Source organism: Cuculus canorus, chromosome 2, assembly GCF_017976375.1.
Source record: "Cuculus canorus isolate bCucCan1 chromosome 2, bCucCan1.pri, whole genome shotgun sequence".
NCBI classification, from domain to species: domain Eukaryota; kingdom Metazoa; phylum Chordata; class Aves; order Cuculiformes; family Cuculidae; genus Cuculus; species Cuculus canorus.
In genome coordinates, this window is record NC_071402.1 from 129,748,010 (window position 1) to 129,775,660 (window position 27,651).

Sequence of the window (27,651 nt, forward strand, 5' to 3'; positions counted from 1 at the left end):
GGGAATAAAGAACAGACAGTGATCCCAATTAACTATGGATGCCAATTTTGTGATTAAGTAAAGTATGAAAACAGTCTCTTGACAGTCTCATGTAATTTTCACTTGAATCATAAAAACTTCAGCAAACCAAATTTAGAAAACATACACAATAATACCATGAAATTAAGATATAAAAGCCATTTATTCAAAAAAATGTGGTGGTGTCAAATCACATACACAAGCCAATATTGAGCTACAAACACAGACCAAACGGTTCTATAAACAGAAATTGGAGTGTTCATATACCATAGTACCTGAAAAAGACCGTTAATAAAAAGGAGTCCATAAGTATTTCATTTCACTTTTTCTATATGGCTCCTTGCTGAATGTCTTTGCCTAAGTTAGTGTACAATGAGCCAGAGGTAGAGTCCCAAGTAAAGCATCTAATGCCTCAGGGCTCCATTAAAAATCTTAATTCTTCTAAACAAAAGGAAAGCCTAGCCTATAGATTTCTGTATGACACTGAAGTAAAGCCTCTTTGCTTGAACAGTACGGCATTCCCAAGCACATTTGGCATTAACCTAGATTGAGACTGTGCTTTGTTGAACCGTCTCAGTTCTCCTCCCCTTCAGACTCCGACTCTGCAAGAGAAGTAAGACACTTCATGTAGGTCACACAAAGACAGTGATGCGAGTAATTCTATAAAAATAACAAGATAGCATTCCAAATTCAAATGAAAATTCTCATCACATCTAGTACTTCCCAGGAAAGGATTAAACAGAGTGAGCCAGAAAGAAACAGAGCTTCAGAAAACAAAGGTCTACCCTGCTCCACTGTGGATACGCAGATCTGTCACTAGAATTTTAACCAGATCACTACGAATTATTCTAGTCCTCATCTGCAGAGCCATGCAATGCATATCTGAGTTGAGTTTAATAAAGGATTAGCACTCTTTGCTCACTCCTTTAATCTCTATGAGTAGGCTGTACTGCTGTCATCCAGGAAGAACTCTTTAAACTATTTGCAATGCAAATATCAATCATCATCACCCAGCCTATCTAGAAAGGCATATGTGATGTTACCCTACAGCAGGTATGAAATCTGTACAAATAAAAAATTTTATTATTTGTATAACATAAAAGTAATTTAGTAAGAGGGAAATACAAGTAAGAGAAGTAGAAATAATTTAGAAGTAGGAACATACATGGTAGTTTTGTCACCTAAAGCTACGTCGCATCATACTGTACTTCTGACGTTGCGTCGCATTGTATTGTATTTCTGTTTTTATCTGACAGGAAAGGGCTTCCTGCCATTAATATCACACATCAGATCAGATTTCTCAGAGCAAACATGGTCTACAAGTTCTTACAGTAAACATTTTGTCTCCATTTGTACTGAACTTTGTTACTAAGGACATCTGGCAGAGGGGACATGCAGGAAAGGATAAAAATAACAAGCAACAGAAAGGCACACAAGCAGAAGATTAAAAGGGGGAAAAAAATGCTTAATTAGACCTTCAAGTGTGAAAAGGACCTACCATTTTTACACTGCTACCTGCATATGTGAATTGCTGCAGTCTTATCTGCTCCTCGGAATTACTACATATTCCCTCAAAGTTTCTAAAACCAATTACATTAAATGGATGCAAATGAACATTAATAATTATATTCCTATCTGTTACACATGGATTGCTCTTCCCAACTAAATGGAATTCATTTTCCATGCAAAAAAAAATAACTTAAATATTCAGTACAAACAAACAGTATTTTTCTATACAGAACACGAGAAAAACAAAGTTAAGGACTAAAGAAACTAATTCCCCTCTATTTAATAACTGTTTTAAAGCAGTAACTACAGATGACATATTTCAGCCTGACCACTCAGCTAAAAGCAATTTCAACTGCAGTGGAACAGTCAGGCTTATGTTGCCAGCACAGATGATAATAGCAAAAATGGCACTGATACAGAAAACTGGTTGTGCGTGCTACCACCAAGTTACTTCATGCTGTCATCAGTGCAGTGTCCCTCCTTGCAGGAGCTTGAAGAGTTTCTCTACAGAAAAGTGGTGCCTGACGACTTAAGGACTTTACAAGGACACCACAAACATTAAAAATCATCAAGTGTTAGGCTAAGGCATGACTAGAAACAATGTGGAGTAGTCATGCCTGCTATTTTCTGTTCTATGTTTGTATACTTCATATGCCTGGTACAACTAAAGCCTGGAAAAATAAATTTGATTTGCCAAGAGACTACCATATTTCTTTAAATGAATCCATACCTTCTTCAGCGTTTTGCAGCCACTCCACAAATTTCTTCATCTGATCAAGAAAAACACTTTTGCCTTTAGCAACATGCGCTTCTTTATACCACTTCAGAATAGCTTCTTCACTCAGAACATCAGCTGAAATATAGATCATTGTTAAAAATCAATGTATTTTCGAGAGGTTAGAAGATTTTGAATGTGAGGGAAGAACTATTTTTTTAAGGTAGCATTAAAAGCTAACGTGATTGCAGTGGAGCAAGCTTTGCATGAACTACTACTATATATTAGGCTATAGCTACAGAATATCTGATGCGTATAAGGGATTCCAGATGCAATAAAACGTGTAACTTATTAGGCTTAAAATAAAGTACCAAATATCGTGCTTCTGTAAAGGGCAGTTCTCTGTTCATCTCCTTTAAATACACCACATAAGGTGGTTGGGGAAAAAACCAAAAAAATCAGTCTGCACGTCTTAGAAGTTTCTGCAGTGACAGATACTTCCTGATCAAACAGTTAAAAGACAGCCTGTAGGGATTTTTTTCCAGCCATTTTTCCCTAAAAGTTTTAGATTGTTTTAAGCTAATTTTAAGGCCACCCATTTTAAGGGACTGGCTTGGACTGAACAGCTGACATTTTTCTGTCAAGCATCAAGAACAAAATAGCTGTCAGTGAGGGAATGCGAGTCTGAGTGAGATTCATAATAAAGAAATCCTAGTAAACAGCAAGGACACTTATTATTTCCAACAGATGTGAATTTAGGTCTAGCAACAGACCTCTAGCCCCAGGAACAAAGCTTCTGCCATCCAGCCAAGCCGCACATCTCAGTAATTGATGGCTGTGAAGGCAAAATCTGGGATCTACAATTATATTTTGGCAGTTAGGTAATGCAAGAGGCAAGAGCAAAAAAAATCCAACTGTATTTGTTCTATTAAAAGACTAAAGACAGCTTTCTACATCTTATTAAAATTTCCATTCTTTTTTGTCTTTGAACAAACTATCCTCCCTTGCTCTGCAAAATCAACATGATTATATGTTGAATTCTTCACTGCTTCCTTGAGCTCCCTGGTCCCATCCCACCTACTGAGTATCCACCTGCCAACGTGCCAACCCTGAGCATCACTTTCTGCTTCAGCCTAAAGGTTATAGCAGATCTGGCAGGGAAGGGAAGAAGGCAAACTGAAATAAGTGACATCAAACCCTCAAACCATCTGATCAAGTGCTACAAAGTAGACACATCACACATGCTGTTGAACAATAAAGGGATGGAAGCAACTAGGGATACCTTTAAACTTAATCAAAACTATGCCAAGACATCCAACAGTAACTGAATAGGGAATTTCCTTGAAAATTGCATGTGATTGGAAGTTTCATTGTCTCTCAGACACTTTTCTAAATAAAACCTCTTCTGCAGTTTGCTGCAACTGACAGAAAGCTTAAAACAGGGAAAACAGGACTGTGCTGTCTCCGAGTATGAAGTTGCACATAGTGAACCCTACAAGTGGCACATAAAGCCCTATCTTCCTGAATCATAACCCACCACATGGAACTTTTTCTCCAGTGCAACAGGAACACTGGAGCTAAGAAAGAAGTTTCAAACATGTTGCATTAAATGCTCGCCAGCAGTCTTTAGCAGCAGCTCAAAGGCATTACAGCATTTAACAAACCAGAGTTTTAATTTAGCAAGCCTGAAAATATTTCACAGGGACTCTCATGAACTTGCAGTTTAATCCCTACATGTAAAAAGCTTATGTTCACCGCAGAGTCTTGAAGTTTACACAACTGTGTCTGCAGAATTACTCAGTGTGACAAGTATTATGATCCTCAGGGACAAAGAGAATTAGGAGAGATTTCAGGAGAGAATACTTGAAAAAGAGTAGAGCAACCCTCTCCCCAGGGCTCAAGCCAGCCCTTGGGCACAGCGGACATTTCAAAACACAGAGCTGCTGCATAGAAGAAGCTGCAGAAGCCTGTTGCAGCATTACAGTCCTTATCATGACACTGTAACAAGGAAGAGCCTCCAGGCAGGCACATATCTTGGTCCAAAAGTAATAGGATCTAAGTTGGTTTTGTTTTTTCTTTTTTCCCCCTGATTTGCAGACTAAGGTCAGTGGGTTTGTTGTCAGAGAGGAAGGGGGAACTTGTCCCTCCCTTCCTACTCAAAACCCCAATCCTGATAACAGAAGCATGCAGTCTCACTGTGGGCCTGGAAGATCAAAACATTCTCAAGCCAGGTGGATGAAAAATTTGCCTGTATATAGTTCTATAGTGAGAAGCTTCCTACACTAACTGAGATGAACAAAATGCATTCAACTACAAAAAGGACAACTGCAACTTTCCTTTCACTTCTGAGCAGTATTATTTGTAATACATTCATGCCTCCAGTGCTCATAAGAGATGATATTCTCCTGTCAGCACAGAGATGCTCAATTAAACAATCAGGCAGGACAGGGTGTAGTTAATCATACCTCTAGTTTGCTTTGAAGCAATGGGAACACTGGGGGGGACAGGAGGAGGAGGGGAATGATTCATTTTGTATATATATAGTTATTCCTCATTGAAGTTGATTATAGATATATTTTAACGGCTGAAGCTGAACACTGTGGTTTGTGGGCGTGTGCACATCATTTTCACTGCAGTCCCAGGTGATGTCAGCCCAAGAGAGCTCATTTTCCTGCAGGTGCAGCCAACTGCTGCTCAAACCACCCACAGCCAGAGCCTCCAGGGCCATTTCTCAAGAAAGGGAGAAGCTGCAGAGCAGAGAGATTGAAGAGCTCAATATCTTTACTGCAGGGTTAAGTGGAAAGTTACTTGATGTTCAGGTCTCAGCTTTGTACTAAATCACCCCGTTTGAATGAATTTCTGCTTTTGACTCAAACTGCAAAGCCATCAGCGGTAAAGAGGAAAGCACACACCCTGTCAGCTGCCAACAGTCAATCCACCTGCAAAATCCAACTCTATTGCAGCTAACTCAGCTGGGAGGACAGATCTCTTTCAATGCAAGGAATGTCAATCACAGTATAGTCATGATCTTCACAGTATTTTTTTTTCTGGGAAAATTTTGCATCCTGTACTAAAATAAAATACTTGAATAATTAAGATATTTAAAGATAATTGTGTTTCATCAAAAAATGAAACTCATGTATCGAGTGGAACTTGAAGATTCAGTTCTTGTACGTACAGGATTCCTGCAGCATTTGAGAAGACAATCTGCATCCTTTGGTTACAACCAAAAAGTATCTCTGAGGCCTAATTATGCTGCTGCAAACCAGAATGCTACTTCATATGTACTTGTGATTTATTTTTTTTTTATTTTGTAAATGTTGTCTTGAATCCTACTGCAAGAGTACACGGAGGCTTTGTGCCTGCTAAGGGTGTTTGCTGTCAAAGGGTGAAATTCTTATCCTGATGAAAGGAATAGTAAAAATTTCAATAGCATCAAAAACTCACATTTGAAATTTCGAGGTTGGACACAAACTAAATAAAAGGAGATTCTGCAAATGAATACGATGTATAGCATGTAATCCAATAACAACAGTTCTTATTTTACCCACAGCCAATGGAAACACTAAATGGACTGAAAAAAAACCATACATACACCTTACACTGCAAACATAACTAGCAAGGAGGCTGGCAAACTTAATAGGTGTCACTCAGAAGAATTCAGTAATTCTTATTCAGGAACTGGCTTTTAAATTGTTGGTCAAAATGCAGCTGGCAGATTTACAGCTGCACTGGCTTGAAATGATAACCAAAGAAGCAACATCACAGCCAGGGACTAGTACAGAACTGGATGCCTTATTTTTATTTATACTGTACTAGAACGCAAAGTAATGACGACAACAAGCTTTAATTGACTATGGAACTGCTTTTGCAGATTATACCTACAAGCTGGTAAGAGGCTTGAGTTGGTAAGGGAAAACAGCTTGGGCTTTCATTAGGGGAAAAGTGGCTATTTCTCTTTGTTTAGAGACAGAATTAAAAAAAGACCACTCCCCAGCCCTCAAAAATGCCGACAAAAACACAACAAAGGCTTTCAAGACCTTCTAGGTGCTAATGAGCCCCATTATTCCTGCAATATGTTTAGGTAATTACAGGCAATTCTCAGGAAAGTAATCCAAGGGCTACTTTATGATGGAAATATGGGAAGGATGTAAACACAAGATGTTGGACATGCTGATGGCAAGTAGTCATACAACTAATTTTGCCAAAGTGAGTGGCATTTGGTGCCTATCGTCACTGATGACTATCTTCATGCCTAGCAAGCACTGCCCCATGATAAACAATAAAGTGTCCACATTCATGTTGGTAGACAGATGTGTTTTTGTCTGCCCATCCACAGATACTTCAGATGCCTTTGTGACTAGAAAAGCTCCTTAGGTACCCTGAAACCTCTCCAGAACCTGTGCAGGTTATACCTGAAGCACAACAGAAAGGGGAACATGGACATCTGCTGTTCCCTCACCACTGACATTGCTTTTGGACGCTGTTTTTCTTGACTGTTAGGAAACAGAAGATATACTGTCATCAGCCACTTATCTACAATAAAGTATATGCCTTTAAAAAGACTTGATGGCTTGTTTCTAGTGGATAGGTATGCACTGCAGAGAAGGAGAGGGTGAGATCTACCAGCACTGAAATGAAGCAGTGGCAGGCAGCATGGCTCTGGACAAACCAAAGCCATAAGCTGTTAAAGCTTGATAATATCATGTGGGAGAAATAGGAATTAGAGGACTAGCACTCCCAGAATTGTCCCTGGTTAATGCAGTAGCATGTTCTAATGGACCCTGTTTAACTGATGGAGCTGATGACTTTCTTACTATGTCCAACACTTAGAAGAAGTGTTAAACACTTCTTCCTAGGGCTAGTGGCTGTAAAGTCAGGTGAGTTGCTAGTAGGCAGCAGTAAGTCTGCCGAACAGGGCAGATCCTACTTCAGTCTAAACAGGGCCAGGAAGTGCTGGCAGCTATGCTGCCACATGACTGCATCAGATAGCAGAGTGGCATGCCTGCCCAAGATATTCCAGGCAGGAACACAGGCACGGCAAGTAATGCACACATCGGACATGCTGAACTCACAGCTTCCACCAACAGGCCATATGGTAGCTCCAAACACTCTTCTAAACATCATGCAAATCCAAAATAATACAGTGGCACCTGCAGTACTGAGGCTGAAGTCTTCTCACCCTTACTAACAAGCCTTCTTGAGTACATCTCCAAGAGTGAGAACAAAAGCATGTGAGGTGAGCCAAGCAGATGGGTACATGCCCCGAGAACCCAGCTAAGTTTAATGTACAATTTAGTGATTTGTTTTCTTTTCTTAAATACTTTGGAATGCCAAGGTTGCTCCTGCAGGCTCACACAGTAATGAATCGACAAAAATTTTGAAGGGAATCCTATACAAGATTATTTCTGGTTTAACCATCATTTATGATCTGACTGCACAGCAGTTACAGCACTCATTCACCATGTCCAAAAAGTGAATTTTCTTTTCCAAAGAAAACTGAATAAAGTGCTTGCTGCAGGTTGCAATTTCAAGTTTGTCTTTGGTCATTAATAGTGTTTACACAGTGCAGAATTTCAGGGCAGAGGGACAAGGTGTATTGCTTTTTCACTTGATTGTTGAGGCCACACTATATTGACACAAAGATGGAAATAAATCCACATGATTTACTTACTTCTGCCTTCTGAAGTCATGAAATTATTTTAACAGTCTGAACTTGTTTGCCTTGAACACGTACCTGGACCCACAGAGTGAAAAAAGATCAATATTGGGTTTTCTACTCCTGCTGATTTTTCTCCTCCAACTATTTATAGCAAGCATGTCAGAACAAACTGTTTGGCACCCACCCACCACACGCAGTGCAGGACCATTAGTCTCTATGACAACCCAAGCAGAATAAACTTGCGAAGAAGTCAACTTCACAATAAAAATTAAATCCCTCAAACCATGGCACCTGCAAGAAACTGGCAGGGAAAGAAAAAGATAAATAAGAATAAGTAAAGCTCCTACTGGCAGGGAAGGGAGCAATAAAAAAAATCAAACCAACTAACGCTGAAAAATCTTCCTGCCAAAAGGCTTTGAACTTTCAAGGTTTCTTAAACTCAAGCTCTAATCTACTTTTAAAATCTGCCAGTAATTTATAGAAAAGCCTTCCTAGAACTAGTGTTATACAAGAACTTAACTGCACTTGAACAGACTGCAGACAGTGCTTGGATCCTGCTCATGCTTTTCAACTACAGGATAAACGCAACAAAGAGAGAAGGCCTTGTTTCAGCTTTGCTGTTGCCACACGCTCCTTGGAACTATCAAAGCACAAGATCTTTCAGAGTTCAACCCCAACACAACCTTCTCGTATGCAATACCTGAGAGTGTCTCTTTCCTATTACAGTGTAAGTGAGTGGTTGGCATAGAGAATCCATATTGCAACAGCAGACATAGACTTTTACCTTTATAGAAGAGTACCACTATTTTCTGAAAGGCTTTCATGAAGTGGATGTTGTCATAACAGTACTCCTGCACCTTCTGGAGAAGAATCAACTCTGACTGGCCTTGAGTGCTGAAAACAGCAAGCAGGGGGGCATATTGCTGAAAGTAAGAAAGGGTAAAAAACAAAATGCATGTCACTATACTGAAAATAAAAATAAACAAATAAAATTGTTTAATGTAAGCATCGTGAATTTAATCCCTTAAAAGATGTTTCACTAAAACCTTACATTTACTTGCCTATTGCATTTACTTGAACAGGTACAATGTATATTTATAAATATCCAGGAGTTTTTTTAAGATGTGCTGCATGCTGTGAATTAAAATTCAGTACCACTTAGAGATATTGAATTTTGTAAAATCAGTTTTAAAAGTCCACATCTCAGAGTGCTGCTGTTTGAACATTTCACAAGGTATCACGATGCTGATTCAGGAGTAATGCTTTATTTATGTTCCTAACATACAGCAAACCAAAGATGAAGCACATGAAAATAAGAATCTATGTATTCACAGAGGTTTCAGAAGTCCTAGGAAACTGAATTAAATTATTCCAGGTTAACTGTGACCAAGCATCATTATTTGTTCTCGTTATCAGTGTAGGAGTATCACGAGAAACTTTGCTTTGGTAAAAAACAATATTTTCAAAGCATAGCGTTAACTGCTAACTTTAGTCTGACAAGACAGTAGCAGTACATTTAGTTTTCTTTTCCCAAGTTTATGAATATAAAAAAAGCTGGAGCTAGAAGTTTTCTGTTATGATTTTTTTTCCCAATTTCAGATCTTAAAATAAAAAATTATGTCAAAGGATCATATTCTGTTCACCGTTTCCTTAAAAACTACAGTGTTTATACCCATACTGCTCCTATTACTTTTCCTCTTAGTTTGTAGTGAGTCCAGCTAAGACTGCAATCTTAAATTTAAGGTAATATTAATAATATTTTTCAGAGCTGAAAGAAGACAAATTACGCTCAGTATTCAGAACCCCCAGCCAAATATCTTTTAAGGTTGCTATTTAAATTGTTCTTGTACTGCTCAGTTCAGCCTTTCCTCACTGTTTTCAGTAACACTCTCAGTCTGGCATTTTTTCAGCTGGATTTGCAATAGTTTAATGTCATGGAGATCTGATCTGTGTGACCAGGGCCACTGATTGACGTGGTCAGGTAACAAACCACTCATCACCAGCAGCACTGATAGACACGTTCAAAAGTACAGACATTTCAGGACTTCTTTAAAGGGGCTAAATCCTGAGAGTTTTACTCAACATGATCCATTGGAAAAAAAATATCCAACACATGATGATTGAATAAAATATGAAAACCGAGTCCAGAATGTCTTTTGCAAAACAATTATCAGCTACTAATTTAAAGATAGAGCAAGAAATCACACAACACCTGTAACAAGATCAGCTGGGCAGCGAAAGTATTCTTACTGTGAGAAGAGACTTCCTTATAAAGTAACTGGGAAAAATTACAGGGCAGGTATAGCCACATCTTTAGAAACAACGTAACTATTTCGGTAAAAGCAGTGCAAAACTGGTGCAGGCTTTGGGTAACAAGACTCCCTCTTTTTCCCTTTTCGGCCCTTGAAATATCCAGCTGGTATCTCAGCAAGTTGCAGGGAGGTAGGGCAATATACATTGTAGTTTATTTAACAGCACCAGCAGAACCCACTCTCATCCACAGGTTTGCAAAGTGCTGCTGCCTACAAGTGTTAAATAATTTATAAAAAAATCCCTATCTTTTCAGTTTAGAAGTAAGATATTATGCTACATCTGACTGACTACTTTGCATTCCTCAACTGGTAGAGACTTAGAATTGTTAAGTTTCACAACTAACTGCGTAAGGAACCATAAAATTAACTTCATCTCATTGCTGGCTGAGCTAAGTGGCATTATTTTCCATTTGTCTCAGGTTAGGTCAGCAGTTGCAGTGTCACGAAGCTCATCCCAACAGCCCTGCCTGCAGCACAAATGGGAGGATTCTCCCCGTCCTTGGAGAATGTCTCTTCTCTACACCAGAGGTGGCCTAGGGGCCAAGCCCCAGTGTTATAGGGAGGTTAGCAGGATGATGAAGTGCTTATCCTTTAAGACTGAGGTTTTAACAGCTTGCCCTGTCTCCTCCTGAGTTCAGCTCCTGCCAGTCCTGCCATGCAGATGGCACATGCAGCATTTGCTGGTTCATGGCTGCCCACCACGTCTATGGGGAAGCTACTCATCCAGTAGACCTTGTTAAGAACTGCAAACTAGGTCAGTTTTCTGCACCTTGATACATCTTTTCAGGGGTCTCTGGTATACAGCTTACTAAATGAAATCTAATAAATTCAAGAGACTGGGACCTACATATCAAAGCTTTGGCATCTGTGCCTTGTGAAAGTTATCTGTCAGATACAGTCATATGAGAATAAATTCCACCACCTGGCATGTCCTATGTCAAGTACATATTTATACACATCCTGACTCATGCCATCAGGGTGAGACAACTCCACGACTGTTTCAGGGCATGCTTACACACAGGAGGGCACAGGAATCAGGCTCTGTGTCACGCTAACAGCATTAATCTGATTTCTGGATTTGGCTTACACACTGGGTCAGCTGAGATGCCAAAGACACGAATGCAAGAACTTTCTCTACCCTATCCATAAAGGAAGGATGTGAAGCAAATGTTCATCTTTTGAACACCGAAATGTAAAGAAGCAGCTAGCAAAGCCTAAATTTCGACTTCTACCACTTCTGCCAAAATCTTACCTGTAACTGCAAAGTGTAAATACCCCATATAAATTTGTCCTCTGTTTTCAGACAGGGTATGTAGCTAGAAGGAGGCCTGTCTTATAGACAAGATGCCTTTACCTAGTTTAGTGGGGTTACACACACAGATGATGGCTTGGGCCAGTGAAAATCATAGGACAAAGCATCCAGTCAACAATATTTGTACAAAGCCAGCTATGCTTCTGTTTTCCCAGTGGTCAACTATTCCAAAAAGTGTTGGTTAATATGCCTTGCACTGCTAGACAACAAATCTCAGTAGATATTCTGTTACAACCCAAAGAAACGTGATCAAGTTTTTACATCAAAAGAGCAAGACAAACAATGTCTCTTCTCCTGCTGGAAACTATCTTGTCTTCTGCTATCTGGGTGACTTGAGAAGACTTCAAGGCATTCAATTTTACTATCAAAGACTACACAAGATTCCAAGCGACTGCATTTCTAGGATGACTGATGTTGCTCTTGGGAACCCAAACTCAGATGAAAGGACAGCAGTACTAGGAGCTAAACCAACATGGGAACTCCAAGTACGAAGAAGCATCCAACATGAAGAAGAAAGGAATTCAGATCAATCTTAAGACCCAGTTTACCATAAAGAATAAAGATCAGATTGCCTCTGTCCTGAGGCAAATCTTTGCAGGCCTGGCTATGAGGGAATATTCTCTTGCTCATGGTTTACCAGCTTAGAAGGACCAATTCTGCCAAAAAGTCTCTCTGCCCCTGTTCTCAGTTCAAGGGTCTTGCATCGCACAGTTCCTTCAGGCTCAGATATGGAATATCAACCACTTCAATCGCTCAATGCCTCTGCATTGTTTTCAGGTTTCGGGTTTTGGTTTTTTTTCCACTCCTAGGTTTTAAGAGTTTTTGAACTAATATGCAACTGTGATACTGCAATCTGTCATCACTCAGCAAACTACAGCCTATTTTTCTATGTGTTCAGTTCTCTTATCCACAAGAGCAGTAGCTGGATGATAGGGTATCCACACTGTACAGTGCACATGCTCTAAAGCCAGATCCCAGCTTAGTAGGCAACTGGCCTACTAGTGTCTGGCCCTGACAGTCCACATTGGCAACAACCATTTTACACATTCTGAGCTCCACAGTCCCGCCTGGATCTAACCAGCCCTGTGCAAAGCCAACACAGATGCTGCCTCACCATGCTCCCAAAACTTCTTTGCTTCTGGCAAAGACATTACAAAGGCAGTTCCTGCAGGCTTGCTAGTCAGGTCCAAGCAGAGCTGAGACAGCATTTCCTTAACACTGTCCCCACCTAAGCGGCCTCTCAGAATCTGGAACACAGAGAAAGTGCAATGCAGAGGTGCTCAGGCCAAGACTGCCTCAGTTTGCCCTGTTTCTCTGCATTCTATGCCTCAAGGCATTCAGTAATCTGAACTACCTCAATTTTCCATGAATTTGACTAATGGAGGAGAGACTACAAAGAAGACACTCCAATACTTGGTGTGCTTAGTGACAGCCCTCAAGACTCCAAATTGCCTGGATTTAAACAGGTAAAAACTTAACAGCTGTACAATGTATTCTTCATTCACTGCAGCCCTTCTGTTCTTCACCCATGCATGTACCTTTAGATGTTTGAGGGCTTGCTCTGCGACCAACTCTTCCTTCTTGTTCCATTCCACAGCATTCATGACACAGGTCCATAGGAGACCGATCACTGCTGGCTCTGGCAGCTCATTTCTTTTCATTTCCTCTTTTACATAAAGGACTACCTGGAGCAGGAAATAAACTCCTGTCTTTAGCAACATTTCCAATCAACCTGAAACAATGTTGACTTACCAAATACTTGCAGTCATTTACAATTAACACCACAGAAGCAATTAGAAAATTAGAACAAGAATAATAAAAAGGAAGCATTTACCATGTTTTTATTTAGCAACCTTACTATTACTTGACTACATTTTTGTCCTTCTCATCCAACCTAACAGTTAATGCAGTTAAATGAACTACATTGTCATCAAACATAACTAAAGAAAAACAGAAAACACCCCACAGTTAGCTGCTCTTGTAAATCCAGAGGATGTTCTGTTGCTTTAGTCTTAAGCAGAAAGTGAACCAATGAATAAATTCAAATCTTTTGAAGTAAAACAGAGGACATCTACAAGGTGTCCATACCTGTTCCTCTAAACCTACTGTTGATTTAAGTCTTTGACTACAATTATATAAACAGAAGCTGTAAAAAACCCCACTCTTTACCTCTTTTATAGGGCATTCCTGAGAGAGACGTTCTTGTAGCTCCTTTTGAAGTTCTTTACGAGTCCCCAGTGACTGCTGAACTCTAAGGAAATCTGAGAGTTCTTTTAGACCTGCTTCAGTAAAATATTTGGCAAAATGGTCTACATTCTGCCGGTTGGCTGGAAATAGTTCCTAAAAAGACAGGAATGCTTTCCATTAAATAAAAAACAACTATGACTTGACAGAATGGAAGAAACATTTTTGAAGAACGAAGTGAGGATTACCTGGCACTGCACTTAAAAGCCAGTGCTTGTATTAACACGGGAAAAGTCAACACTTCATTCATAATGTGTGTTTTGTGATAGTGGATGGAAAAATGATGGTCAGTTACGCAAAATTCCTAACACCCACTCCACATAAAATGCATGTGCTTATAAATAGCTGTGAGCTTAAGATGTTGCTCAAAACAGTCCTCAGAGAAACCATGCGTTTTCCAGATTCCAAGAGTCTTGTAGAAAAAGTACAAAGGCATAGATGGTAAAGACATTATATGTGAAGCACTTTTAACACCACCTCCCGGTGTGTCCACACTCTTACCTCTTAGAAAAAGATACACTTAGCAATACATAAGTGGCCCAGACACCCTGGCCTGACCTCGCCACTCTGCTGAGCAGTGATTACCACTAATGAATCGTTTAATAAAAATCACAAAATCCCTTATGTACTGATAACATTGACTCCTACAGGCATTTCTAATTCCAAGGCACTGTCCGTCTACAATTTATGAAAGCCCAGCTACTTAGAAAAGTTAAAATTATTCTTAAAAATCCCTACAGCAAATGCCCCATCTTGGCAAGGATTCAACAGCATTTGCTTACCATCCTGTTCTTAGTGTCTAACTATGATTTGTGGAATAGATAGCACTTCTTTTGACAAAGAAACTAGAGACCTTCAATCTGTTCACTTACTGAAAATAAGATTAAGAAGAAACTTTCACAAAGGCATCTATGCTAGGCAACATCATCTGATACTTTAGAGTTGTTTAATATACCAGCATAATGAGAGCCAACAGTTGAAAGTTTAAATCAGTCAAGTTTGAAACAGAAATAAAATGCAGTTTGCTTTTTTCCCCTCTCTAATGAACCGTGTAATTTCATTAGCCCACTTCCCAGCTTCATGGCAAATCATTTAAGACTTGGACTCTTAAAATCAAATACAAATTGAAGTGACAAAGGGGTGGGGGAGGTTGCTTCATTTTTGGGAATATTCTTGCCTTATTATTAATTATTGAGGTAGAAACAGGAAATACCGCTGAAATTCTCCAAGGAGTGCTACACAAGATGCAACACATTTGATTGGGTTATCACAGCAGCAATCTTTTTGAGGATTAAAAAAATCCCTATTGATCTTCAGAATGAAACTGGGAGAGAAAGGCACATGACATTGTTGCATATTCATATGTACTCTAAATACCTCAGGCCATTGCTACAAACCCAGAACACAGGACTTGAGTCCATAGGCTTAAAGCCTTCCTGCATTACTTCTGCTAGGTCTGCTTTCACTACTGCAGGACCGTTTATGCTACCCAGATGGCTATTGCAGAAAATTAGCTTACTGTGCCTTCACCACGCTATTTAAAAGGTGTTGCTTTGGAAACTTACATTCTAATCACAACCCTCTATACTCTGTTTATTATTTACAAAGGTAAAACATGTTTCAAAAAAATAAAAGGCCTCACACACAGTTCCTGGTGGTGTGTGTTTCATTAGCAGTGATCTCAAAAAAACCCATTTAATTAATTCCCAAGCCCCATATATACATTCTCTTCAAAAGGCATTTAATTACAAGAAAACTGGAGACAGAATGTAAATATATATGGTATTTAACATTGCTGAACCTATATCAATGCTACAGCCATAACAATAGTGCTGTGATTCAAAATGTTTAAAAAATGCTAAGGGATTCTGAGGGGGAGCTTACATGCTTACAGCAAACTACCATCTGCATTTCATTCCCTTCTCTTTCCCAAGGACAGAAAAGGAGCATTGAAAATATACTGTACTCACTAGCAGTCTCTTATCAAGGTTGGCTTTTCTTAAAGCAGAGGTAACAGAATTGGCATCTTTCTCTGCCATCCATGCCTTAAAAAGCTTTACAGCAAAAGAGGCAGCAATCCCTGTTTAAGAAAAATCACAAAACATGCTTCAGCAATTTTGAACATGACTTAGAGATGGTTATAATTACAAGGTTATAAAATTGTTACAAGAATATGGAATGAAAATACATTTATAACGAGACCAAAACTGCAGAGTTGAAATGCTCTTTCTTTTCTTTAACACAGTACTTATTTTCTGAAGTATGTTAGATTGTTTGAAAATGTTTTGATTCTGTATTGCTCATCCCCATTCACTTGTTCAAAGATTCCTTGCAATTATTTTTCCTACCTACAAAGTTTACAGACCAAGTCCAATGCAAAAGGAAAAATTATGCTTTACATCAGTCAGGAAATGAAGGTACATAAAATAAAGGATAGTCAGGAATAAGAACTCAAAAAATGTATCGTAAAAGTCTTTTTAGCAAGTCCTGGAATAGAGTTAAATAACTTTGCAACCTCAAGGTAACTGACTGCACTCCATCCTCCAAGGAGGATTTAGTAGCTGGTAGTGGAAAAATTCCTTTGTCAAGGCACAACTTATTATTTCCTGCTTTTAATCAAGAGAACCGTACCTCTGCTAGCTGTAGCTCTCCCAGGGGAGCTAAGAAACCATTAGCCCCAGATCTCCTATTTCCCTCTGGCATGTATTCCTAGAGTAGCAGCACCACAGCTTCGCTCTGGCCTCTCGGCTGCAAGCAGCAAGTGCAGGAAGCTTAAGGAAGCTGCTAGGTCTCAGAGATTGAGAGCCGCCTCAAGGTGTGCCGCAAACCAGTTATGCTTCTCCATACCACACTCATATCAACATTTACAGTGCTATTGAGGGTGCTGATAATGATAACATTATACTATGCTACAGCCAGTTGGTATGACTTTGTTTCACCTCAAATATTCATGAAGCTCAGAGCTAAATGGGACCTTCCAGTAGGGAGTAGCTTCATCATTCTTAGCCACTTTACAGATAGATATCTGTTCTTTTTATTTCTGGGATATCTTGACTGAGTCATCAAACAAGATCAGAAGAGACTATTCCCAGAGCAGTGTAAACTTCATTACAGATCTTTATTGGTATGATTGTTTTGGCAACCTTATTTCAAGAGCTTAGTCATAAGGCATGATCCTTAGAGAAGTCCTACATGGGTTACAGACGCACAACGCCACACAAGAGATACCTACAGATATTTCTTTGGGCTAGTTTTACATGTTGCACAGCAGGTTCCAAGCAAAACCAGCACAATTCAGTGATCGTAAGTTCTGTGGGCTGACTAGTCAAGACTGAAGCCTAGTCAACCAACAGGGCATCTAGAAGTAACGTTCACCTGTAATTTCTGAACCTGCAAACAATAATTCAGCATATCTGATGTGCTTATGAGTTGAATGCCAACACTGAATGCAGCTCTCTGGTCTTTGTCACCAAGCACTGTCCCCAGTACCCATGTCCTAAACCTTTTTTCAAGCTTGAGCTTAAAACAAAGCAAGTTTTACGTCAGTACAAATAACAGAGTAAGGCTGTTCTAGAGCTTCACTACCTACCTATATTTCAAACTACTTCTAATTCACAGTCCCAAGTTTATCATTAGCCAGTTCTTATACTCTATTCATGTGCTGCCACTGTTGGTTTTTCTAAATAGCTCTTCACTTTTTCTGTGCCCCCCCCCCACATTTGCAGAAAGCAACTTCAGCCATTAATTTTATTGACTAACCATGTTAGCTGCCCTTTGCATTCACACTGTTTTTTCAGCAGAAGGATACACTTAAACCTAACCAGGTTTCACCACTGTCTAGCCCTTTCTCTGTCTCTGCTAAAAATACATCAACCATTCCCAAAAGATACTTTCCCCTCCCTCAATACACCTCAGTAAAAGTAATGACAACACCGAAAAAGGGTAAATGTAAAATTAATTAGGTATTTGTTCTCAGATTTGATAGATCTCCTATTAGCACTATGCTCTCTCCCTTTCAGCCAATTTTTTGCGAAAGTTACAACTGCCATGTTGATCAACAACTCTCTCAAATAATTTTTCCTCATGTATTTTAACCTCACTTGCCTTCAGCATTGTTTTTTTGTAAGTCTAAGAAAGTATCAAATTTATTTTTATATGATCTACCTGTTTTAAGCCTTTATCTTTTTCCCACTTTGCATTTATCTTCGCATCTTTAATTATACTTGCATAAAGAATCTATTCCAGAACTGATTGAACAATCTTTTCCTCAAATGCCAGCACAGGTACACTTTTAGTATACATAAACCAAGAACCAAAAGTATATGTAAGCTTCTAAAAAACGTTTAGGGCTCCTAGAAACATAAGCTCATAATGCAAATTGAATTTGTTCCAGGATTTGTGCATAATAATTGTATTCTTAAAATGTTACATTTAAAATACAACAAATCACTTGAGTTTTTAAAGTTCGAGCTTTCAGATGTCTCTTTGTCCACCTGTAACGAGAAACAGACTTCTATTTAAAAACATTGCAGGCCACCACCCTAAGACATGGATTAGTGCTTTAGTTTGAATCTTCTCCTGGTTTAAATCTGATTCTGAAAGCTGTGGGTGATGACAGAGCAAAGCTGCAGCTGTGGCTTTTCTTTCTGCAGCATTTAGAAAACAAATGCAATGGTTTGAATACTGCAAATGAGAACATCAAGTTAGAATCCTTTTCTTTTTCAAATGAAAGTTCAAATACATTTTAGCTAATACATAGCTCTAACAAATTCAAAAAAGATGTCATGAAAACTGTTCACTCTTGACAGTGCATTTGCAGTTATTCCAGGCAGTCAGGCAGTCAGTAACTGGCAGAAAAAGACATTGTTGAGCAAGTATTCAGAAAGTCAGGTCTCCAAGGCAGATGGCTATAAATAATTAACTAAATAAAAGCCCTCAAAAATAAGAAAAAAAATAATCTCAAAAGGCATTATACCCTAAGACTGAAAGAACAGTTACTCATCATATGGTAAATGTAAGTCCACGGGAAAGAGAATCAAACAGTGATCGCTGCTGGTATGAAAGCAAAATGAGGGTTTATTTTTTTTTTCTTCTGCAATATCCAGTTGGTCTGCATGTGCTCTCTGTCCCACTTCATGCTCACATGCAAAGAATAGCGAAAACACTTCAAAAAATGCTAGCAGATATCTTGGGAATAGATGTTATACTTCAACTTTCATAGAACCTAAATAATACACATATTCGACAATTTTGCATACATATCTATCACTTCAAGAAATACAAATCCTCTGGGGTTTGTTTTTGCTTTCTGTTGATTTTTTTCTGTCTGACTGCCCTCTTATTACATTCCACAAACTGTGTTGGTCACTGCTGTCTGTATACACTTTTGCTTTAAAATACGGATTTCTGTTACACAGTTACATGCTTCCAAACTATAAAGAGCTAATGCAAGAAAAAAGATCACCTAGAAAATTACCTTCTTTGACTATATTGTCAGTGAAGAGGCTTGTCAAAATTGTAGCAGGAAGAGTCCCGTTGGCTAACAGGATGCCAGAAAGCATTGCCAGCTTTGTCTGTTCCGTCTCAGTAAAGGCTTTAAGAAACAGTAGAAGCTGTGGGTCAGAGGAAAAAAAAAAACATATATATTTGAGCAACAGGCAATGATAACAGAGAGAGACTAATATTAGCAGACAATTCAAATGCTTATTTCTCAAGAAGTCTCACTCTAATTAACAGAAATCAAGTCAAACTCGTTCCTGAAGCATGGCAGTACCATTTCACCAACTAGTAATAATTTCCATAAGGACACAAGCTTGTGGACTACAGCCTTACTCATGGAGACAAGGCCTGTTGTCTCCAAATATATGTATAAAAATAAAAGTGCTTGTTAGAGGCTTTAGACCCATAGAAATTACAGGATCACAGATTTGCTGACTGGATCCTGCCACCTCCATCTCCAGACTAAGCCCCACACAGCTGCAGTTCCTTTTCTGGGTTACAAAAACTGTTACTCATATGAACAATAAAAGGATGAGAAAGTTTCCTGTTTTCCTTTTGGGGAAGGGAACACAGCACAATTACAAGAGATTTTCTATTGGCTAAAATAAGAAATATATTTCAAGTTCAGACATTCTTGATAAAGCTGACAAAACGACAGACAGGAACAAGAGTTGCTTTAAGACCTTACCATTCCCATTACCAATTACAACAGGAAACAACTGGCTTGAGGAAAAAAAATGCAAACCTCACTATCTTGAGAATCGGATCTAAACTACATATTTATCTCTTAAAGTCCAAAAATAGCAATTTATGTCTATTGAAATATCTTGATTTCCTATGTTAAAATTAATGACTTCAAAGCGTATTGATGAAGCACATAACGTCTCTTTTCCTTTATATCAGGAAAAGTTACGCCAAATGAGATTTTGTCAATAACATCACCATTAACAGCAATGTTTTCTTAACATATTGTTAGCAATCACCATGCAGGTGGTGGTAAAGAGGAGCCTAGACAGCAAAGGGCAGCTTCATTCATTGCAGAAATCCGCTGACTCCATCAGAAGCTACCTTACAAATTCACAAGAAAAATTAAGATGACAAAAGACTGCAGATATCCATTTCTGGAGTTAAAAAGGAATTGAATTTTCATTTCCTTCAGCTACTAGCACTTCATTCAGCTACCTGCTGCTGCCATGACAGCCTTACTCCTTCTCCAAATGAGCAATAGATGCAATCATAGCAGAACAGCTCATTCTGATGGAAAATTCCCACTTGGTTTCCAAATTAAGGGTATCTCTTAATTACCAAAGCCTACTCATACAAAGGGACAGAATATCAGACATGTCCCTGTGCTTGTTTGTTACCACGGACAGTAAGAGCTCTTCTCAGAGGTATCCAAGCAGCTTATCATTAACTATAAAGCTTTCTGACTGCAGTGATATTTTAAAAATTCAGGTAACTAATAAACTAAGTTATTAAAAATCATGCAGTGTTTTATGAATAGCTCTGCTCAGCATCAGAGAACAGAAGTGAAAAAAAGCCTCATTCATATAGTAGTACTTACATAACAACAGCAACTTTAAATTACAACTTACACGGGCCTAAATTATTCAACCACAGACAAATTATTTGGGTTTCTTTAGTGGCCTTTAGCCAAATGATTGCAATACGTAGTTTTAACTTAAAGACAAATTATGAAAACAAAATCTCAAGGTTCAATTTTATTTCAATGAATTGTAACTGAAAAGCAAAAAATGTATGAAATTATTTCTAAATATATGGATATATTTCTAAATATGTATTGTCAAATGCAGCAATTAACTGGTGTATATATAATGGTGCAGGTTAAGGAACTCTAGAACTACATTTAATGGGAACACTGGAAACATTTTTACATTTTTACATTTTTATAGCATTTCAATATAGGACTCTTGCAAAATGGAGACCTGAGGATTTAAAGCTTTCTCCATACAAACTTTATCAACGATACTGTACCAAAATGAGATCTACACAAGAAAAAAAATCTGAATTAGACCTTTTGTTCTTTACTGTGAGTAAAGAGACTGTTAACAAAGAGGAAACAACTTTAGATTTCTCAGTAGCCAACTTAACTCTTTCTTTCTGCTCCCATATAAGCAACAGATGAGGATTTTGATTATTATGTAAAGCAGTCACACTGACTACTTGAACACAACAGACCAGGTTTCAACATGCTTCCAAGCTTTAACCTCCAGTAGGTTTTGCCAGTAATGAGTAATCATGAACAGTTACACCCATTCACGGCAGATTTGAGTCATGAAAGCAATAATGGCAGTAAATCCAGCTGCAAAGCCAGAGTTAGGCAGTCCAAGGTGGAGAAGGATTCTAAGAGAAGAACATCCAAACTTAATCAACTCTAGTTTTGAGAAATCTGTACTTGTTCAAATGTTTTGAAAGGTCTGAAATGATGTATCTATGAAGTTAACGGTCTCATTCTCTTCCCTTTCCATTGAAATATGCTTCTTGCAAGTCTCTTGCAACGAATCTGAATTACTGTTGTTCTTTAACAGTACCCAACTGCAGTAAGTTTAGAGCAGGAATCTGGTTTTCACATCTCCCACTGCTTAAAGTTCTGCTGCTGCTACTAGCACAATTTTTATTCTTATCAGTAATTTTGCAAGGCAGCTCAAATAAACTTATACATGCCATTTACTGCTGTTCAAGGCTATTATTCTATACTTTCAAGAAATTGTGAAAGAAAACCTAATTTAGGGGGAGCCTGGGTGATAGGAAGAATCAAAACCTTTAATAAACCTACTTAAAAAGCATCAAAAAGAGCAAAATCTTCTGTTCAAAGCTGTCATTTCAGATTTTTATTGCCGATTACTTTAAGAGCTCTTTTACCACCACAATTATAAACCTCAGCAGGGCAGTCACAAAATGTCCCAGTCACTTCAGGATAGTACCAAACCACCCACAGAAAGTTCTCCAAGCTGATGTTTCCCTGCTGTTAGCCAAGCACTGGCAATACTGCTTTTGTTACAGACATCGACTGATTCCAGGTATAAAATGCACAGTTCTGGCTCACAATTTTGTATTTCTATCATAGCTGTAAGAACTCCCACCTATTTAAGTGGGAGTTCAGAACGCCTAATAAGCGTAAGACCAGACCTAATGTACTGTTCCAAGCTATTTTTGTCTTTAAAGAAAAAGTGTTTCAGGCACAAATTTTGGGCATGAAAGATAAGCACAGGTAAACATGCACACACAACATTAAAAAGCATACAAACCAACTGCTTATGCTCTCCTCTTGTGGTATGGAAACCTCAATACTGAAAATTAAGGAATTTTAACCACACAGGGAATGTGATGTCATTTTATATCTTCATTATCTGAAGTGAGTGATCTGTGACAGTTTGTCACATCTGTAGACAGCACTGAATTGTCAGCAGTGGAGGAAGCAGCTAACATAACAACAGATACACACTGATCGAACCTTGCATTTCATTTAGCTTACTTGAAGCATCTCTGTTTACTCCCCATTTGATCTCAGTGTTACCCTCCTCTTACTTCATAAATCCAAGCTTCATTTAGAGATCTTTCATCAAGAAAATAGGAACACAAGAGAAGGACCTGATAATATCTCCCAGTACTTCACATGCCCTCACATCTACCAGTAACATTTACCAGTGTTAAGACTAAAAATATAATTATTCCCACTTTTTCCCAATTCTTACAACAAAAAACTATACAGAATGCTACTTAAACTTACAGACATACTACATACACAGCTAATACTGCGTGCTTCATCCACTGTCCTGAAGAGATATGTAAGAATGATGAACACAAACTTGGAACTGGGAATTTGACTTAAACTATTGCAAAATGTTGTCATAGGTTTATGCAGGTACACTGGGCAGCACTCATACAAACTTAAACTGCCTATATTAAAAACCAGCAGGTGAGCAATGAACTTTAAAATCATTTGCTTGCACAAAATAATTTAGATGTAACAATTTAGACATATGGTTTGCTTATACCACTGGAAAAAAAGAATAATTTGCAATTTTGTGGGGAGAAAATGAAGAAATAAAACATTTGAAAGCTGGAAGCAGACACAAAAGGGAAAGATGTTGGGAAATAATAATGATGAAATATAACAATGACAAAAATAAAATGACAAAATTATGAACTAGAAGACGTAAAGCAAATACTTGTATGAATACTGCCATCTAAGACAATCTCTCTTGAAAGAGAAGTCCCACTGATGCCATCTGGTTCTTTACAGTGAAACTGCTGATATGGCCTTGTTTTTTTTTAGCATGACTCTCTGTAAGAAGAGCTAATTTTCCCCCAAGTGCTCCAGCTGCCTAATGAATCTGCCAGAAAAATCACTTTCCTTGCTAGGACAGAGACCCATGAAAGAACATCAAGGAGTTGCTCTATTCTTTTTTAACTATCATCTAACTGCAGTAGTCTTTGAACCAGCAAATCTTGCAGAAATACCTTCCAGAAACATGAATGTATCTATCTTTTGAGACCCTTCATGGGCAGCTGCTCTCATAAACATTACTGCACAAGGTGATTAAGGTATTAAATAATTAAAACCCCAGCAGCCTCATCAGTGATATGACAGCCACTTGACATGTGGGTTCACACAAGCAGGGGGAGGGAGGAGGTAAGCAGAAAGCAATTACAAATAGTCCTTAGAGGTTTTGAGGCAATGAAAGCACAGCTGCAATGCACAGGCCCAAATCTTCACAAACACCTTCCTAACTTTTCATTCTCAGATGAAATGCATTAACCAGGGAACACAGTGCACCCGGCACACATGACCAAAGTACAGGTCCCCAGGAGCCAAGCCAAGATTCACAACAGCACTAAGGGTGGTGACAGAAGGGCAGATGGAAAAATTACCGCCTGCCCCCAAGCCTAGGGCCACTATGCAAACCTAATCTCGTGTTTTGTCATACAAGATGTAATCAGACACTGAAAACTTACAAAAAGCATGCACATAAAACTGAGATTTCAGCATGCAAGGTGAACAAGCCCACCTCGACCCCATGCTGCCATGACTAGGATGCTCTCAATGGCTTTAAATGAGTAGCATGAGTCTGGTCACACTGTACCTCAACATATTGCTTTCTCTCAAGCCACTGTATAGTTAAACTTCATATCAGAGGCACTTGTTCCTCAAATGAAGAGTTGAATTATTATACATTAACGATAGCCTCACTTGTCACTGAGCATGCAAAGTGAATTCTTAGAAACTGAAAGGATTCAAAACCAAGCAAGTTACAGAAGAGAGCAGGCAGCTTGAATTGACATGGTATTTGCTTAATATGCTGAACACCCTTTGAAACTTGAATGCTATGAGTCAGCGCTTCCCATGTCAATGATTACAATAATTAACAGCAAGAACACTAGATTAGTGTGGGGACGGAGGTAAATTTAGGTCTTTAGAATGATGCATTGAGCAATCGACAACGGTTAATAGGCATGCCGGCCAAAACTGCAAAAATTATTTCCCATATGAACAAGAACATACAAATCGGAGCCAAATTTACTCAGCCTCTAGAGGTGATAGTGAGGCATTATGTTCCACACTTACCCTCACTTGAACCTTGCAGTAGTCTTTCTAATGTTTAAGTAATATGGAAACACACCTCTACTTTAACAAACATGGCATTTTAGTCACAGGACGGGTCTTGCCATTATCAGTATGATTGTTGACTTACAGCACAGCAGTGTTTATTATGTATTCAGGCCATTAGAAAAAGATATTTACATCTGTTACTATGAATTCCAGATATAGAAAATAACTCTGTACTTTGTTTTTTAAAAGTTTCTACCCATATTTCCTGGTTTCCTTAGATGTCAGTATCACAAAATGAAACAGTATCCACAAATATCTGCTACTGTCTAGCAGATAAACCCTGAGCAATTTGCCAGTGCAAGACTTTCTTGCACATATCTATGGCCTCAAATACAAAAACTTGTGGGTCGGACTCACTCCACAATGCAGGAATGGTTTAATATTCATACATCAAGTGATATTCTGCAGAGCAGATCTGCACTTATTCTGTGGAAAAAACCCACAGAGAACTGTTCTATATTCAGACAGTAACATCTCCTCTCATCAAGAACTATACACCCCCAAGGGTATTGAAGTTCTGTACAGAAAAGCCTGCGACAAGAAGGTGAATATTTGTCAAAGCAACCAAAGGAAGCATTAATTCAGAATTAGTCTACACGAAGTGCTCCCAGCTCATTTTAGCTCTATTCCAATAGAGCTCAATTTGCAGACTACAGCTGCTACCTGTAGATTCCATCTTCTTTTCCAGCACAGCTAAATAAAATACATAACGGCACAGCGTTTGTACATTTGCAATTATATTAGACATAAGGTAAAAATTACTAACTATTAATAGGAGACTGTCACCAACATTACCTTTTTGATTTCATCTTCAAATGCTTTCTCCAGATATTTGTATCTCCTGATAAGTTTATTGAAGACCTAAAGATAAACAAAGATTAAGAAAAAAGGCAAAGGGAAATATGACTGCCACTACGGAATCCATAAAAGGTATCTTTGATTAATCCATGATATAATACTCTTTCCTTTTTATTATCTCTATAGCAGGAAAAACAAAAACAAAACCAAAAAAAACCCAGTAAGCACTGCTGGCTTCTTACACTCTAATGCTCCGCTGTACAGTTTTCCTTTAGACATTGTTCCCAGGAAATAAGCAGCCAGCAGAATGATATTTCTGCAGTTATCTCTTGCATTGTCCATCTCACAGCAGACCACACAACATCATTTTCTATTACTTTGTACACAAATGGAAAGTTCTTTATAAGGCAAGAATTGCAAAAATGTTTGAATCTGAGAATTTACTGCAGTTTGGGAGTTTTCTTTTTCATACTTCACAAAATGTTATTCCTACTTTACTTTTCACCCTATCCACAGATGAAAAGTAGTGGAAAGGAGGAGGAGGTGGTTAACTCTGCCCCCTTCCTCTGGCAATGCAGCTCCTTGGGGAAGTTGTCAGGTGTAAGCTGGTGGAATGAGGCAGTTCAGCAGCACTGCTAGGCATCTTCAGTAGATGCAGGATCTTTGTCAAGATCACTAACATGAATGCTTACAAGAAAACGTGCTACCACCAGGGAAAGAGGAAGAACATTTTGCAAAGCTTTTACAGTAAGTTTGTTCCTGCAAACACCTGTTCTCCAGTTTTCACCCTTGGTTTCACATTACACAACTCCAGATCATGAAAGCAGAAGCACCACAGGTGCAGGGTGCATTCAGATGGAAGAAAGGAGAGATAAGAAATTAAATAAAAAAAGGCATTCCTCTCACTACTGTACAAAGGGCACAAAACATATGGCTGTCACAGGTAAAAACGTTTATTTGGGGAACAAATGGCATTATTGTCAGGCTGTATGGTGGTGGGGGCAGCAATTAAGTTTGGAAAGTTTCAACTCGCTTTTCAGAAAACATAAAGTACATCCAAACATCTAAACAGTAGTGGTTTTGATAAGGACAAGTGAAAATCAAATTGTGTCCATGCTGAGAAGCAAAGACATAGCATTCTAATAAAATCAGGCATAAAATAAAGCATAAGATGAAAATGTAAGCTAGCATCTTGTATCCAAACAAAATTTTGTATGTTTTTACAAGTCCCTATAAATGACAGAAGTACACTCCAGAAGCAAATAATCAGCTAAAATACCAACACTAGCTTAATCTTTTTTCTTGGAGACTTTTCACTCTTTAAATTGTTTCCATGACTAAACACACAAACAATAGCCACGTTACTGCTTCATTTGGAAGTCAGAGTAATCACCTAGAAGAAAGCTCTAAACACTATTTTAGCTTAACCCCATTTTTTTCATAATACGATAAGAGCTCTATTTCCCATTATGCACGAAAAAAATCTGGTGAGGTCTATAAAAGAATACACCTCTTCAGACATTAACTACAAAATGTTGACTCATTTTGGTGGCTTTTATTTGCAACCATGTACCTTTTCAGCAACTCACCACCATCAAAATCTTAGCAGGAACAGTGGATTTTATGCTTTCCATTAGTGTCTCCAGCATCCCAATAATAACTAGTTATTTAAAAAGATACGTTACTTAATTAAGAACAGACTTTTGACATACGGGAGTTTCAATGGTATCGCATTTTTACACAGTCCTACTTGTATCCAGAATCACATGGAATCTATCATACATGTAAGGGAAATGAAAGCTCTTGGAATATATGCCCAATTTCTAACTAGTTATACAACTAAAGGTTGGGAGCATGAGCTTTATATTTTGTCATTCATGTAGTTCATGTGTTTCTAAAAATATGTTCATACAAATCTTTCAGGCTGCACATAGAAAAGGTCAACAA

General features: G+C 38.4%; 1 protein-coding gene across 2 annotated transcripts in view; it reads right to left on the minus strand.

Annotated features, from left to right (window-relative positions):
- Positions 1 to 162: 162 nt before the first annotated feature.
- The window catches only part of BZW2 (basic leucine zipper and W2 domains 2), a 52,222-nt gene continuing 24,733 nt past the window's right edge, over positions 163 to 27,651 (minus strand). For both annotated transcript variants that reach the window (XM_054057505.1, XM_054057506.1), the window contains 8 exons: positions 25,702 to 25,767; positions 19,249 to 19,384; positions 15,743 to 15,852; positions 13,698 to 13,868; positions 13,067 to 13,213; positions 8,689 to 8,827; positions 2,258 to 2,380; positions 163 to 620 (listed from right to left, as the gene is read on the minus strand). In XM_054057505.1, the coding sequence (XP_053913480.1) occupies positions 592 to 620; positions 2,258 to 2,380; positions 8,689 to 8,827; positions 13,067 to 13,213; positions 13,698 to 13,868; positions 15,743 to 15,852; positions 19,249 to 19,384; positions 25,702 to 25,767 (921 nt within the window). In that variant the 3' untranslated portion in view covers positions 163 to 591. The remainder of the gene's footprint in view (positions 621 to 2,257; positions 2,381 to 8,688; positions 8,828 to 13,066; positions 13,214 to 13,697; positions 13,869 to 15,742; positions 15,853 to 19,248; positions 19,385 to 25,701; positions 25,768 to 27,651) is intronic.